At 39.3% G+C, this 18,210-nt stretch overlaps 1 protein-coding gene across 2 annotated transcripts in view; it reads right to left on the reverse strand.

Moving 5' to 3' along the window:
* The window catches only part of plxna1b (plexin A1b), a 253,907-nt gene that overhangs the window by 90,392 nt on the left and 145,305 nt on the right, over positions 1–18,210 (reverse strand). For both annotated transcript variants that reach the window (XR_007439320.1, XM_022675699.2), the window contains exons 7-9: positions 16,822–16,975; positions 15,383–15,482; positions 6,066–6,180 (exon numbers count right to left, since the gene is read on the reverse strand). Coding sequence is in view for 1 of the 2 variants with exons in the window: in XM_022675699.2 (XP_022531420.2) it covers positions 6,066–6,180; positions 15,383–15,482; positions 16,822–16,975 (369 nt within the window). In the remaining variant the exon portion in view is untranslated. The remainder of the gene's footprint in view (positions 1–6,065; positions 6,181–15,382; positions 15,483–16,821; positions 16,976–18,210) is intronic.

Here is an 18,210-nt window from a genome sequence, read left to right on the forward strand (position 1 = left end):
GGGGAGAAAAAGAGAGAGTAAAAGAGGAAGAGAGAGAGGGAGATCATTTGATGATGTAAAAGTTGAGTGACCATAAAGAGAAAGAGTATATTAGAGACAAGAAAAGAGAGAGAAATAGATAGAGAAAGACGGACAGAGAGAGAGAGAAACAGCATGAGAGGGTAAGAGAAGAAGAGAGAGACTGTGAAAGAGAGGCTTTGTGAAAGCGTGAGCAAAAGGGAGCAAGAGCGTGTGAAACAGACAGGGAGAGAAAAAGAATGTGAGGGAGAGAAAGAGAGCAAGTGACAAGAGTATATGAGAGAAAAGAGAAAATGCGCGAGAGAGACAGCGCGACAGTAAACGAGGGCCGTTTGAGCCAGTCATTCTTTAAGTGTTCAGAACGGCATCGACTGAAGCTGATCTTTCCTTTCAGAGTTCATTTGTTCGCTGTCCAAGAGTGACTAGCAGCTAAATATTTTCCACACACACACACACACACATATAGACACACACACACACACACACACACACAAAAACCCTCATCAGTAGTACCAACACATGTCAGTGGTGGATTATGAAAGGCTACGATAACTACAGCCGGTGGGGGTCTGCTTCAGCCAGCCACCACATGAACCAGAACAAATGGGAATCGCAGTAGGGGAGGGTGGACAACAAATGAGCATGTGTGTGTGTGTGTGTGTGTGTGTGTGTGAGAGTGTGTGTATGAGTGTGTGAGTGTCTGAGTGATGGATTAACTTTGGGACTATGTGGCCAGTGGATGATCTAAATGAGATGACATGCGAGGTCTCAGTACTCAGATGTGATTCAAAGGAGCATCGTCTTCCCTGGACACAAACCTGTTTTCATTTGAGTGTGTGTGTGTCCGCATGTGTGTGTGTGTGTGTGTCCGCATGTGTGTGTGTGTGTGAGAGAGAGAGAGAGTGTGTGTACGCGTGCATTTGCTCTCTGCAGCAGCCTGGGCAACAGACAGCGGCATGAGAAGCAAAGGCCAGGCGTAATTGGGAAGAGGTTTTATCCCCTCTGACCAATTAAAACGCAGCTATGCATACACAAACAACCAATCAGAGGCTTCATGCTAAGCTGCGGCGATGAGGGAATTGTTTCTGCCAAGACTGAGGAGGGAAAAAATAAAAACCAACACACCACAGAACAACAGAAACACACTCCACAGGCATGCATCCACACACACACACACACACACAGACCTATAAAACAGACAGCCAAACATACATACATACACACACACCATGAGCACTATTAGACGCACACTGCAAAACAGCACACACAGTATGGCACAATGGGAATGTCTGCAGTAAATTAGCTTTGTATACACACACACACACACACACACACACACACACACACAGAAAGAGAACCATATACACAAATGCATTAGCACACAACAGAGCATGATCACAGTATATCAGCACATTAGAGCACATTAAAAGGCAGTGCAGTAGGGGTGTAACACTACGCATATTTGTACTGAATACAGTCACAGTACAGACGTAACGGTTCTGTGCACACAGTCACGCAGGGAACACATGGAGCGCTTTAAGCTATGGAAGAAGCAACCAAGCAGTGGATAAACACTGATAAATTAATGTAATGTGGCACTGAATTACACAGACAGAAACCTTTAATTGTAAGTCACCAGCATGTAAAGTTTGTTTCATGCAAAGGAAAAGGCAAACATCCGTCTCAGGATCATGGTATGGCGTTATTTTTAAAAAATCACCCTATAATAATGATAAGCAGAATTATAATTATACACTGCCTGGCCAAAAAATAAAAAATAAAGTTATAAAGTAAATGATGTGGGGTTGATGCTGCAGTTGGTCTGCAGGTTTAGGTTCAGCAACAGTATGTGCTGAAAGAATGGGGTCAGCTGACTACATGAATATACTGAATATAGACCAGGTTATTCCATCAATGGATTTTTTCTTCCCTGATGACACGTGAATATTCCAAGATGACAATGTCAGGATTAATGGTGCTGGAATTGTGAAAGAGTGATTCAGGGAGCATGAGATCATCATTTTCACACATGAATTGTTCACCACAGAGTTCAGACCTTAACCCCATTGAGAATCTTTGGGATGTGCTGGAGAAGGCTTTGTGCAGTGGTCAGACTCTACCATCATCAATGCTGCTGCAAGATCTTGGTGAAAAATTAATGCATCACTGGATTGAGGCAGAAGCTTATCGAAACACTGCCACAGTGAATGCGTGCTGCAATCAAAGATGAAAGCCATCCAACAAAATATTAGTGTGTGGAAACTTTTTTTTTGGCCAGGCAGTGTATGATGATCACAGCATAGTACACATGCACTGAGTGTCTGCTTCGAGATTAAATTTGGGATTTAAATCTCAATGTTTTTTCAGAGCTGGATTTCTCACTGATAGTTGTTGACAGGCCAAGCACAGTCTGGCAGTTTGCTATGATATGTTTGATATGTCTATAGGTTATTCTGAACCTGCACTACAAACCTTAAGATAACAGGTAAGCAGGAATGCTAACAGGCAGGCTCAGCCTGGTTAAAGCTGCAATGCTTACAGGCCTCAGTAGGTATTTTAGCTGTTGTCTTATGTCTTTTGTCTCACGTATGTCTATCTGTGTCCTTGTTGTATTGTACGTTTAGTGTCTCTTTATATTTATAATCTTGTTTTCTGTACTTGCCGTATCTTTTGGGAAGGATAGTAATGTAATTTCAATCCTCTGTATGACTGTATGTCCTGTACACAGACAGTATTGACAATAAAACTACTTGACTTGACTAATAATTTTTCTGAGCTGGATTACTTGCTGATAGTTGCTGGCAGAGTTCATTAAAGTATGTGTTCATTTTTTCTTTATTTTCTACTTCGTTTAGAGTGAAACTTGCTGTGCTCACTGTTTATGACCCTTTAAACCATACTTCAATGTGTATGGTCATGTGACTTTGCCCTGTCCAGCCTGTACAAGGTTTATTGGTTTTGTCCTTCTGTACCCAACTGAAACTAAACCTTTTAGTCCAAACTGAATTGTGAAGTGAAATATGACTTTTGTGCACCATTACAGCCCTGCAGTGATATTACACCAGCAGTTAACACACAGCACTACAGCACGTCTTCAGAGTTTCTTACAATCTACAACTAAACAGCATGTGATGTGAATGTTATGAGGCGGTCATGTGAACAAGGGGGCTGGGTCAGAAGCTCCCATTTTGTTTATTGTGGTAATATCTCAACCATTACTGCATGATCTGGACAGACCTTACTGGTCAAAATACTGCTCTAATAAACCGACAGACGCCAGTTTCTGGTCATTCTGAGCAGGGTTAGGATCTTAACTGGCAGTGAAAGCGTTGAGGGCAATACCTGCAGAACCTTTCAAAATCATTCTTATGTTACGATGCTTTTGGGAAACTAAGCTCTGACACACACTAAGGCTGCGACCAAAATGGATCCTATTTACGTTTTAGGGCACTTTTGAGTACAATGGCCACTATAAACTCCGACAATGCACTTGTAATTTACAGTAAACACCATAGATCACCATGTCTACTACTGAGCTGAATGTAGACCAAAATGTGGACAACAAAAGATAACTGGACCTGATGGAAATTTTTCCTCATATAAACAGTGATGAATGTCATAATGATCAGATATTTTCTCATGTAGCTCGTTTATGTTGTGACACTAACTATTTTTCTGAGCTGGGTTACTTATACATAGTTGTTGACAGAGTCGATTAAAGTATGTGTTAATATTTACCAGTTTTTCCGAAAGTTTATGTTAATTCTAACATTATTTCCTGCTCCCCCTCCTTTCCTCCTCAATTCCACCATTTCCCCATGGAATCACAAAATTACACAATATATAAAGAAATCAGACTTTATAAGCAGAAAAAAAACAGCTGAGGAATGTAAATAATAAAATTTAAAACCAGATACCACAACAACTTAAACACTGCTTCCTTTTCAAAATTAAATATTTTAAATAGATCCCATAAACACTATAAATGGATCTAAAATACTCAAAATCTAAAAAAAACTCTATTGCATAAGTAAGACACAAGTTTAATATCAAATTACAACATGTTTTTATAAAAGCCATTAGAGGCATTATAGTATTAAAGTCAGCCACAGCTCCCTTCTTTTTATAGTTAACAAATAAATAAAGTTCAGTGTGCATTAAAATTAGCATTTAAACTACAGTATTAATATATTTAAAAGGACCAATGCTACTGCCCTTGAAGGTTTTTTTTTTTTTTTTTTTTTGGAGTTTTATCACTTGTGCTGAATAAATGATTCTGTACTCGGGACAGATTATAGGTTTGTGGGGGGGGGAGCTGTGGATCGATTATGCAATTCCATTCATCTCTTTTCTGAGTAAATAACTGCTGTTTATTGTTGTTTTTCTATTTTACTCAGATAAAAACACACAAACAGTGAAGAACAGCAGCAGGAACTCCTGTGCTGTTCTCATTTCTCTCCAGGCAAGGCAGCGTTTTACTCCACAGGTCTGATCTACTATCACTTCAGTGTGTTAGCTTGTTATGCTAATTGGCTAGCGTTAGCTGGCAAGCTGTATCTGCTTTTTTGGTGGGGTTGTTCTGAGCAGTGCACAACAGCGCCTTTAGCAGTATGGCGGTATGTGAAAAGCAAACCAGCACAAGGAGGAAGAAGCCAAATTATTGGACAATAGAGTTTCTATTAGTACTTTGTAAACTTAACAGTCTCTACCTATATTATTCAATGCTAATGTGGGAGTGTTGATCTATTTTGGCCACAGCTTAAGTGTCCTAAGGTCAAGATTTTTAACATTCATGATTCCACAGATCTCAAATTACAAGTGTGCAAAAAGTAACGAAATCATTACCAGCACCCACCAAAACACATCAAACCACAGATCAAACAGATAAAAAACAGTATGATGTAGGTTCTCCTCTGGTGTTGATGACTGACTCATGGCTTTGTCATATTTTAATAATGCACTGCTAAATGATCTACATGAATTTCGTCCCACTCATTCTTCACTGCAGTCCACACACCTTCTGTACTTCTGCACTTTCTTCTCCACACATTTCCCAGCACAGTCACACTCACACACTCTCAAAGGTATTTAAATATCAGTGTGTTGTCCAGGATATCTAGTCCTGTCATGATGACTATTTTGTTTTGAACAAAATATCACAGAAACAAACTATATTACTGTTAATTTAAGACTATTTTATACCTTGTAGAGGTATAAATGATAATATCATTTTGAAACTTTCGTTATTAATAATAATCATATATTGCAATATAATTATATTATTAATAATATTTTGAATATCGCATATAAGTAAAAAATACAAAAAAGTACTGGGTTGTTAATTTAAAGCTCTCCTTGCTTTGTGAAACCATAATGGACAATATTAAGGTCAGCAAAAATGATTGAGGTCATTTATATATCCTTTAGAATAAGTGGTGCCTATTGAAATCTGTACCTCTGAGCAATTTAAATGAATAGTCCTTTAAAGCTGTTTCTCCACCAGAAAATCCATCCTAAAAATCTAACCTGAAAACTCAGTTAACCCTTATTTCTTTTTTGTATGCACAATTTTCTGAAATATTGAAATCTGCATGGAATTGAAAACCTATACAGCAGTAGTTTGACAATTTTTTTTTTTTTTTTTTTACTCCTGGGCTCCTGCTACAGTTGCGAAATGAATGAAGTCTTTACACCACTATTGTAAATGTAAATCTTGCTTTGAGCTTCCCTACTTGGACAGCTGTGCATGTGCAGCTGAAGTTAACAAATAATGTGAACTAACGGACAAGATAGAGTTTGATCTTTACAGTTTAAAAGAGATTAATGTACACTTCATTAAAGTTCCAGAGTGCAGTAGCGGCATACCAGGCCATTCTCCCCATTACAGTCAGTGTGCACTCACAGTGATTCTGATCCCGTTATTTTAGGGTACAATTTCCACATAATGTTGCTTTAATGAACACTAATGATCATGCTGCAGACAGTGCCTGCCCTGACTATGCTGAAGTATCCAACTGTACATGAACAGGAAGTAGCCCGAGACTCACCTCTGACATGTTGACCCGGCCTTCCTGGAAGGAGCAGTCGTTGGCATTCTGCGTGCACATGTGGCGGTATTTACACCAGTGACACGGGAAAGAGCCGTTCACACATGTCAAACACCTGGAAAACAAACACAAACACACGATTTACACGCCAGAATCACAAGAATAAAGAGAAATACACTGCAACTACGAGCAAAAACTAAAAACAGATCATCAAATGCCCTTTCCCTGCCTTTCTACAGCCACAAATGACTGCCCTTGTCTTTCATCCTCTCTCGCCCTTTTCTCTCCCTCTCTCTTTTTTTTTTAAAGTCAACCTTTTTGTGAAGCTGTTCTTTCATCCCCACACAAAGATGAGCTTTCAGTAAGACACCCAGGGTTTAGACTGACACAGAGAGGAAGAGAGAGTGATGACATGAGAGAGAAAGATCAAATAGAGTAGGATTTCCCAGAGAGAGAAAGAACGAAAGAGGGAGAGAGTGTAAAGGAAAAAGAAGAGGATAGACAGATGCAGAAAGAGAAATAAAACAGATAAATATAAAGGATAGACAGAAAAAAGCAAGAGAAAGAAGAAAATTAAAGAAATATAGTAGAAACAGATAGATAGATGGAGAAAAGGCACAAAGGGAAAAATGAAAGAGAAATGAGAGAGAAAGAGAAAAGTAGTGGGTATAGAAGGACTGGCAACGATAACAAAGAGCAAAATAATGAGAGAATAGAGGAGAGAGAGAGCAATATGAGAGAGAATAAGAAAGAAGATGCAGAGAGAGAGAAAGAAAATTATAGGAACAGAAGAAGAGAGCACAGAAAGTAAAAAATGAGAAATAAAGGTTAGAGAATAAAAAAGTAAGACGAACAGAATGAGAGCATGAGCTATACAAGAAAAAAAGATAAAAAAGGAAAAAGAGAAAAATGGAAAAAAGAATAGTAATAGTGCATCTAGAAAAACATGAGAAAAAGCAACAGTGAGAAAGTGAGAAGCAAAAACGAGAGAATGAAAGCAAGAGAGCAAAAGTGAGCAAGAGATTGAAAGAAACAAGAAACAAGTGAGTGAGGTCAGAGAAAGAAGTGAGAGTGTGATGGAAAAGGAAGAAGTAGATAGAAGGAAAAGAAAGGACAGAGGATAAAAAGAAAGGAAAAAGTAAGAGAAAGCAAGAAAAGGACAGAAAAAGTGGGCGAGAGAGAGGGGGTGAAAATAAGTGAGAGACAGTGAGAAATAGAGGGAGTATGCGCTCACGAGAGAGAGAGAAAGTGAGAGAGGGAATAAAAATCCATATGATTAAATGTATGTAACAGCTTTTAAATTGTTCAGATTTCCAGTGTCTCTCTCTCTCTCTCACACACACACACACACACACACACACACACACACACACACACACACACACACACACACACACACACAGAGTATATAAATATACACTGTCTGTATCCAGAGTGCTGTGAGTGCTCTGGCTGGTAAAGTGCGGCCATTCATTTCAATTAATCATCTCAGCCAAGCGATTTGTTCACCCACAGACGTTAAACGATCGGTCAAAACAAAGACTGCCGACCACATAATCCAATCACATGATCCTCTTAATTGACCAATCTGCGTGTGCGTTGAGAGAGGCTGTCCAATTAGCTGAAAAATTGTTTGTCAAGGAAATTATCCCCACTTCCTAATCTAAACCCACCAATTCATCACAGAGTGGTCTGCAACCTCCAACACTGCGATATCCTTTTAGAAAGGGCAACGCGAGTGTACACACTACTATGTGTGTGTGTGTGTGTGTGTGTGTGTGTGGCTGTATGAATGTGTGTATACACTTATGCACTTGATATGACTGTAGAGTGTGTGTGGCTGTTTGTGTGTGTGTGCGCGCATGTGTGTGTGCATTAAGTGACCTCCCATCGAGGCACCATTTGTCAGTTGGTTAATGCAGGATCTCTGGAGAGCGCTAATCCATTCAATCCACCAATCAGGGTCAGGCACGCAGAAGGGGCAGTGCTGATTGACAATGAATGCATGGAGGTCTGCTCAACTGGCTACATAAAAAAATGACCATGACCATGAGTGTGTGTGTGCACAATAAACGCAATACAATGAAAATACATATATTCTATTTATTGTATATCCTCATTGTTCAATAAAAAAAAACAATATCACTCTGGTAACACGGCAATATTAGTGGAGAATTTAATGGAATCCATGTAGTTTTGAGAGCAGCTATGGGGTTTAAATTGATGTTGCAAGCGAAAAACGGACAAAAGATACGTAGTTACGTATGTTTTTTAGGACAGCAGCTATATTGTGTGTCTTGTTCAAAATAAATTAAATACGTTTTATATTTAACTTTTTTTATTTAACATTTCTATGACTGACGCAAAGCAGAACATCTAGTACTGTCTCTCACAATAAGGAAAAAAAACTTTATAATCTGAGAAATTTTCAGATTTATAATTTCACCACAATTAACTTTTAACCAAATTTCTGAGATTTTTACAGATTCAAATGTTTAAAATTTGAAAAATGTATGGATCTGACTTTTTTTTTTGCCCCTTTTTTTATTAAATTGTTTTTCTGAAAACAAAAAAATGTTTTTTTTGTTTTTGGAATTGTAGTCAACAGCAAATTGATGGTTCACATCACTGCAACTATAAAGAAATCCAATACGATTATTATGTTTCTGCACAATCAGTCCCATTTCGAATATCTTAAATCAATCAAATCAACCACAACATTCTGAACATTTCCACATTTGCATTACATTTTCCTGACCTGCTCATGTGTGTTCAAGCTTCAGAAAGACACTGAAGATGGATGGGATTGGATGGGATGGATTACTGAATGGACCTCCATGATTGAAAAATACAAAATCACCCCCCTTCCCCACCCTCATCCCACCCCCATTTCTTCTCTTGTCCCCTACCACTCAACCCCCTACCCCTCTACCACCCCTTCTCAGTCTCTCTTTCCCTCTCTCTCTCTCTCTCTCTCTCTCTCTCTCTCAACAGGGGCTTAATCCAGCACTCCTGTCAGCCCCCCACCAACCCGCGACGCCTCCTAAAGCCGCTCTCTCTCCCAGTCTGAAGTGTGGGTTAATTTCAGGGCCTCAGTAGAGCCCCAGCCAGTGTAAAGCCCCCACTCCCAGGCCTCTTGCTCCTCAAGTGGGAGTGTGGGGAGGCTTTATTCCAGGTGGCCCACTGAACCGGAATTATAATAATCCACACACGTCTTATGGAGCTGTTTCTTAAGCTAAAGTCATGTATGGTCTGACCTCTGTCTTCTCCCCTGTCTCTCCTCTCGCCGGCTTTCTAATTTTCTCTTCCGCGATATTAAAATAGCTGCTCTGTCGAGGCCTCATCCTCCAGCCCCCAACAGCACCGACAGACACGACGACACACCCCCCAATTTCTCCTTTCCCCATCCCTCTTTCTTTCCTGGCTCGGCCTTTTCTCTCCAGCAGCTGATTTGGACAGCGAGGGGATAATGTAAATAGCTGGCACGTTAAATGGCAAGTGCTCTTAAAAGGGAAGTGTGTGTGTGGGGAGGGTGCACGAGTGTGAATGTGTGCACACTATTCTGTTCTTAAGAAGCCCTTTTCAGCAGGCAATTGCCCCTCATTCCATTCCGTCTCTCTCCCCTCAACACAACCTTTTCTCCTCATCTCTCGATAAATCTCACAGACTCACGCCTCTCAATCCCTCCATCACCTCCCAACCCACCTCCAAATCACCAACCGCTTCACAATTCCACATCCACACTGTCGGTGGAAAACCGCGGAATAAAAAAAGAAAATAACTCACCCGTTTCCGCTGTAATTACATCATTTAAATGTAAAGGAATATTTCCGGCAGCTCAGCCACTCTGAGTGAAGCAATATTGTAACTTTCAATGCTACAATATATCATAATATGCATCCCTTCTCCACTGTATGCTCTGATTTAGATGTATAACAGAACAATACAGTTTATTATTAGTACACAGTAGACTAATAAGCAGCAAGTGCATATACAGGACTGTGCAAGTAAGTTTCTGGCCCAAAAAAAATGCTCAGTGAAACACTAATATAGGAATAAATACTAAAGACAATCATACTTTCATCAAAGTAGAGGTTTTTATCATTGTTTCGTATAAAATCCATAGCTTTCCTCATGGAATTCTTGTATTATGTATTTATTATTAGTTATCAGCATATTAACACCTGATTATTAGTAGATCAGAGCTACATGATGGTAAAACAGGTGAGCTGGTGATGGAATTGAACACATCACATCTGGAACTGGAGCTTTGTATTCAAACTAGTTCCCAATATTTCAACTACTGTTTTCAAAATGAGACATTCTTCTTATTTTTCATTGTACTTACATTTATTTTTGTTAACCTACATCTGGTGTTTTTTTGTTTTTATTATTATTTTAAATGCTTAAAAAAAGTAATGGTCCTTGATGCCTAAAACCTCTACCCTGTGTCTATGTTTATATATATATATATATATATATATATATATATATATATATATATATATATATATATATATATATATATATATTTATAGTTTATATTTATAGTTATATTTATAGCAGACAGAGCATTACTACTGTTCTAAAGGACTTTATTTTATGCATAAAAGATGCTTAAAAATACGTAATACAATAATCAATCAACTATTTAATATATCAGGTCTGCTAAAAAAAACAGGGCTGCAGTTCAGTACACTTTACTGATTTCTCTTCTAGGCATAACACTTATTATATAAGTGAAATCAGTTTTTATTAAACAGGAAAACTGCACAAAACTGTGCAGCAATCCAGCTCACCAGGACCACAGTTTCCCCACCCCTGTTTTATAGGCAGCCATCTCACGCTTGTGGACTGAAACCATGTGCTTCTGGAATGCCTGAGGTTTATGAGTGCACACTTAGGTTTTAGAACACATTTAAGACACTTAGGACCTAATGTGGTTTAAGAAAACTGCCTTTCACTGTTTTATGTAACCTTCTAGAAACAATATGTATTTTAAAAAAAAAACAACAACAGAAAAATGCAACGTATTTAGCTCTATTAAAATATTTAAAAAGTAAGTAAGCAAGTAAGCAAGACCAAATTGCCATTTTAAAATTCATCCATTAATTTAAACTAGCGTTGGGCAATATGGCCCTAAAATAATATCACAATATTTCATGGTATTTTCGCGAAAAAGATACTCTTGGCGATATGACAAAACATTGAATTAAAAAAAAATGTATTTTAAGAATACACAACTGCAACAAAATGAAAATTGACTTTTATTATTGCATATGATATGATATGGCCCACCCCTAACTGAGATATTAAAAAATACAAGAATTTATCAGATTTGTAACAGACGTCAAAGATACAGATTGTCATGATACTAATAATGCACTCCAAATATCTCCATATATACAGGATTAAAGTAAAATAAATGATACTGGACAGATATAATCTGTCTCTAGTAGATATACAATAGGAAATTAGAACAGTGAAAGTTTTTCTTTTGCTAAAAACAGCAAAAAAGAAAAACCCTGATGTGATAATTAGGGGTGGGTGATATGGCACGATATTTCAGGGTATAATATCGTTTATGATATTCAAAAATATTGGTGATATTATTGCGTACGATACAATAGGGCACACCCCTAATTCAAACATGCCCTGCAAAGCAGAGAACACCAACATAACCATGACAAAGGTCCTCAATGTATGGTATGTTCTGTATATCTAACTGCAACTTTGTATGTTTATGTATAGTTCTTTATTGCCTGTTTATCTCACTCTTAAGCAGACTTACTGCATCTCCAAAATGGTTTATAATTTGATAGGAGACGCTGTTACCCTGAATGCTAATGTAAAATGCCATTCTCAAACCACCAGGCAATACACACTTCTGCACCAGCCCACCTCGCTCATATGATTTTAGGCAGAATAAAAATGTGGGGTATCAGGGGATCCCGTGGACTAGTTTGAGAGCCACTGTGTTAATGAGCTTCTATTCCCAGTCATGTTGGGCTATTCTTATTGGTCCATTGGTCAGTGTGCACAGAACAGCTGGAATAAATAAATACGTTCTGATACAGTCTATACATTTTTCATTTTCCAATACAGTTAATATACTATATGCCCAAATGTTTGTGGACACCATTTTCAATAAATGTATTTACATAATTTGACATGCACCCCTGGCACTGAGCTAAAGAGCAGTGGAGCTGTGTTGGAAGGATGAGGTAGGTGAGGTGATCATCTAAGAGTGTACACACACTAAGCACGATTTGGTTGAATTGTGGTGGAACATGGTTCCGCCCCCCTCCCCACTCCCCTGTTGGCCTGCACTCACACTGTGTTTAAACAATCCGTGCCAGAGCATGCTTACGCTGTCATTTACTGCTCGGTGGGCTTGCCAGTGTTGCTCCGAATTCAGTACCCCCGCCAAAAAAAGCACCCTCTCTCGGAAGTGTGTCTTCTTGAAAAGCGGAGATAATCCGCTTTAACTTACTTAGAAATAGGTACCAAAAGTCATGGTTATTTCAGTCACGGTTACATACATAGCTACATAGCGCTCTCTCCAGACAGGGGGTGCTTTCCCTGACCGAACGTTGCATCAATGACATCATCCTTTTTTATGCTCGAGCCCAAGTGAATCGTGCCCTGGCCCACGGTTTAGAGCAATCACACTAGTAGTGGACGCTATATCCGTTCATACGGTATACCGGAGGAGACGTTTGAACCGGTATGCATTTCTAATGTTTTTTTTTTTTTTTTTTAATGCACACTGAATTTATATATATTTTTTCTAACTGGAAAAAGATTTTTTTCTACTGTAACGCCTATAATGTCTTAAGAAAAACATTATAAATTGATATTAAACATGTGTCTGACATGTGTAATAGAGCTTTTGAAAAATATATCTTTTAAATACTTAAACATTGAGTATTTTAGGTCCATTTATAGTGTTTATGGAAAAATGTAAAAACGAATCAGTGTTAAAGTTGTTCTACTGTCTATTGTTTAACGGTCTATTGTTCACATTCGTCAGCTGTTTTTCTGCTAATGAAGTCTGCTTTCTTCATATATTGTTTAATTTTGTAAGTAAAACCAATAGTAATTAAAGCCTTCATTTAAAGCCTTAATGCTTTATATTATATGTACTCCTAACAACAGAGAAAGTCACAAACCAATATAAAAGCCCATTCATGCAAAAATAAATAATACAAATAAATAAATAAGACAAAATAAAAATACAGTGATATATATATTTTTGGTAATACCACCCAGCACTAGATCACACTAGTCAATCCAGCTGTGCTTTGGGAGGTAACCGTGCCCGGGCACAGTATGAATTGCCTAGTGTGAGCAAACCCTAACATTCTGATCTTAAAAACGTTCCTCTCAGCAAAGCTCCACAATCTATAAGAAAGCCTCCGCAGTAGGGAACAGTAGGGAGATTCTCCAACAAAAGCACGATTAGCATATCATTTTTAAACTTTAATAGTCTTGCTTTCATAAGAAACAATAAATGAGCAGCTGTCCCAATACTTTTGTCCGTATAGGTTAATTTCAAAGAGCTTCTCTTAGACCGTGATCCAGACCAGCTCTCCCACAGCACTCCAGCGACTGGAATGAACTGCCAGACTGTTTCTTGTGGGGAAGGTCCTGACTCCCTGTGCAGCGTGTGATAGCTAACGCTCAGGCTTATATAGACATGGATCTATTTAATTAAGAGGCGATCATGACGGCGTGTGCTTTCCCATTTCAGTGGCGCTCATTTCCCGGCCCCCTCCCCGCCTCAGCCCAAAACGGTGCCGCTCTAAATTAGATTAATATTAATATGCAAATTTATGGCATTTCAGAGTGCACAGGACCTCATCAGTTGAATAAATAAGAGGGGGTGTGTGTGTGTGTGTGGAAAGTGTGTGTGTGTGTGTGCGTGCGTGTGTGTGTTTTATAAGCCTTTTTCTCTGATAAAAGGAAAAGGGGTGACATTTGTGTGGTTTCTGTTCCTTTCAGCCCAGTTTAAAAACACACTGGGTTTATAGCTTCAGTTCACACATTAAAGCTAATGAGCACATACCAGTGAAAATGTGTGTGTGTGTGTGTGTGTGTGTGTGTTTGTGTGTGTGTGTGTCTGTCCGTGCTCTGTGGTGTTCCATCCTCTCTCCCTCCCTTTACACACACTGGTGGGAGAGTATTATGTGACTTGGACATTGTTACAGTACGTTCTCACAGTACCGTGTGCACATGTGTGAGTGTGTGTGGGTGGGTGTGTGTGAGTGAGTGAGTGAGTGTGTGTGTCTGTATGTGTGTGTGTGGGTGTGTATCTGTGAGAGAGAGAGATCCCCATGGAGACAGTAAAGAGCTCATCTCTCCTGCAATGAGACACTGCACACACCTCTAGAGACCCCAGAAAAACCATCTGGACCCTCAGAATAACAGAGTACCCAGCAGTCACTGTGATCAAAGAGATTTGGAAATGCTTTGAGAGGAGGAACTGGCATCTCTGACCAGATAAGAGACAAAAAAGAGCTTCTGTAACGTTCACACACACAATAAAACAAATGAACACAGAACTAAATGCAAATATTTCTCATTATTTAAACTGAATAAGTGAATCTGGTCATTATGGAACTAGTGCAGAGTGCAAAAAATAAAATAAAATAAAATGTACTTGGTCTATAAATGAATAAACAGATCAATAGATGGACAGATTGACGTGTTGAGGTGTTCGCATGACAGTGGTGATGTGTCAGTGATGTGATATGATTGGTGGGGAAAGCTGCTGGAGGATTCGGTCCACTCGGTAGAATTTAGCTCCACTTCTTTTTACCACATCCTTCCTCCAGAGACCACGAAAAACCTGTCAATCATCTTTCCTCGGGTTACCATGGTAACAGAAATATGACCCCCCCTCAGGGGTAAAATGAGAGGACCAGAGGGAGGATAGAGAGAAGATAAAGGCGAGAGGGGAGGGCGAGAGAGATAGGAGGAGAGCATGAAAGAGAGAGAGAGAGAGAGAGAGAGAGAGAGAGCTAAAATGAGACAGGAAGAGAAAGAAAGAGAGGGCAAGGGAGTGGAAGAGGGGGAGAGAGAGAGACAGAGTGAGAGAATAAGAGAGGGTTAAGAGAGAATGAAAGAGGGCAAGAGAGAGAGCAAGAAAATGATAGCAACAAAGAGAAAAAGAGAGAGAAAAAAGAAAAATAGATAGGAGGAGAGAGAACAAGACAGAGAGTGGGCATGAAAGTGTGAGAATTTGTGTGTGTGTGTGTTAGAGAGAGGAAAAGAGAGAGAGAGAGAGAGAGAGAGAGAAAGATAGAGAGACTTACGATTTGTGCACAGTGCAGTTGTAGAAGACGAAATCCACGCTGGCAAACTTCTTCCCCGTTTCCTTTGATTTCAGATAGAGTTTCACCACACGTTTATCACCTAGAGAAAGAGAAAGAGTGAGCCAGTTTGACAGAGAGAAAGAAAGAAAGGTATCTAAGCAACACATCTCTTTTCCTTCCTCCATAGCGGGGCTCTGCAGCAGTAAAAATAGCCTGCTTTGATTGTGCTATGATTACCATGGATGTGATCAAAATTGCACTGTAGGATCCTCCCATTATCAAAATAGCCATCTTTACCGAGCAGCCACCCTCATCCTGCCACACTGACAGAACAGACACCCGCACTATCGGGGAACGGAGTAAATGACGCTCGATAGGAATTGACTCGGGCCGCCTGCATGGAAATGTGCTCGGTCCTATTCTAATACCCGTTTAATGACTGAAAAGCCTTAAGCATGACGTGATGAAGATTCTGAAATGGATTCAGGACAGACGTCTCTTTCATCTTCTCTGCATTATTCATGTGTGCACCTTAACATTCACAACAACACGTCCTCTCGCAGGTTCTTCTTCTGATGTCTGTTTCTCTTGGACACACACATACACACACACACACACTGCTCTGTGGTGGTCCTGTGGGGTCCTGACCATTGAAACACAGTGTAAATGGAGGATGATAAAGTATGCTGGGAAAAAGAAGGACTACAGTCCCTCAGTGGAGCTGATAAAATGGACACTAAGCTTATAAACAAGTAGTTGTGTTAATGTTTTGGCTGATCAGAGTATATAATAATATGAAATGATGATGATGATAATGAAAGCTCTTTTGATTAATCAATTTTATCAGATCCACTGAAGGACTGAGGTCCTTCTTTTTCTCTTCACACTTTATCATCCTCCATTTACAGTTTTTCAGTGGTCAGGACCCCACAGGACCACCACAGAGCAAGCAGTGTGTGTATGTGTGTCTTAATCAGGCTGGATTGCATTGTTCTGACCAATATTACTGACCCAAGCGGTCAGTGATGGTCCAATCAGCCTAGGCACAGTTTCTACAAAATCCACTAAAAGTGATTCCTAAAGTGTATTTCAAAATTAAAATCTCATTGATACATAAACAAAGAAAAACAAAATAATCCTGTTTTCACTCTCGTCACTCTCCAGAATCTAATTAAAACTTTTTCTCTGGACAGCAGCGAAAGGAACAATGAATGAGCAGGTGTCCCAATACTTTTGTCCATATAGTTCATGTGATTGGTACAGAGACTTATAGCACACTGCAAACAAATTTTGTGATTTGTCACAGGGCTTATTTGCATACTGCAGCCCTGTGTGACATCATTGCAAAGGCCAACGCAATTAACAAATGATATATTGTGCAGCCCTACCACACACACACACTTGCACACAGAGAGAGAGACACACACACACACACTGACCTTGGTGGCGGGTGATGGGGATGAGCTCTTTAGCAGTGGGAGAGAGGCAGTAGATGCGTGAGCCTTGTATACGTGCTTCCGTCTCAGTGTAGTCCTCAAACGAGCAGTTCACGCCCGCCGACAGATCTGGAACATTCCGTGCCTGGAGAACCAACTAGAGAACCAGAAAAAGATAAACAGAATGAGAAAAGAGAAAAAGAGAACGCTGCATTTGCTGTGCTGCTGAAAGGGCATATACTGTATACAGAACAACTCATATCTTCTATTAATGAAAGTCAATGTAAAAAAAAAATATATATATATGTACCTGTATTTAATAATAGGAAAATGAACAAAAATAGAGAGGTTTTTGCAGGACATGGGTGACATGGATATAGACAAAAAAGAATCTACATTCTGTATCAACAGGTTTAATTCCCCACATTTGATTTGACTTGTTTTGTCTTTATTTCTGAAACTTTTTCATAAATTCAAATCTTAGTAGAATCTCTCTTCTTCCTCCTACAGACACTAATACAGTACATCACTGAGATAATATTTAAAATTCACACTTTTAAGAGACGTTCTCAGCTTCTTTTTAATAAGCTTTAAGTGAGAAATGGAGATGGCACAGATCCAGTACTGGGTACCAGTATCAGGCGGATATCAGTGCAAATGCAGGGCACTTCTGTGGTACCGTCTATGGCGCATGCTGCAGATATCGAGGCTGCTGAAAGTCATTTTATTTGAATGAGAGCCATCGAGAGCCAGCGAGCAGCTGATACTGTGATCGAGTGCAGCTCAGCTTAACTTCATTGCAAACAGCAGCGCTGCAATGTGATGATGACTAATGTGAAAACATGTTCATTCATATGTCCTGTGAGATGTTTTGTGTTAACTCTTATAGGCCTGCATGTGGGCCTGTATTTCAGTTCACTGCTCTCGACAGAACACAGCATAATTAAGTTGCATATTGATTTCACAGCAGTTCATGCTATATAATACTGAATAATTAATAGTAAATAATAAATAAAAAGTCCAGTAAAGTACAGGCTCATAAATAAGGCCAGAGTTTGAGATGTTAATCTTGGTTCCCACCCAAGATTTATGGAAGCCAAGCTAAACGCGGCCACGGCCCATTTCTTTATGTGCATCAAATATGCATCTGATTCACGGCCGACAGATTTTCCACTGACAAAGCAAGCCGTTCAATCTGAAATACATCTTGTGACAAGACACACAAGAAAGTCTAAACAGCTTTGACATTTTAAAGCCAACATCTTTAAAGGTCCAGCGTTACGTGCTGAATTCTGAGTGGTCATGTTCAGTTTAGTGCAGCTGTCACCAGTCAGCTACAAATAAGGTGAAGTTCAGATGATTAACTAACTGCTTTAGAACTTTTCCTCATCC

The sequence above is a fragment of the Astyanax mexicanus genome, chromosome 5 (assembly GCF_023375975.1).
Source record: "Astyanax mexicanus isolate ESR-SI-001 chromosome 5, AstMex3_surface, whole genome shotgun sequence".
NCBI lineage: Eukaryota > Metazoa > Chordata > Actinopteri > Characiformes > Acestrorhamphidae > Astyanax > Astyanax mexicanus.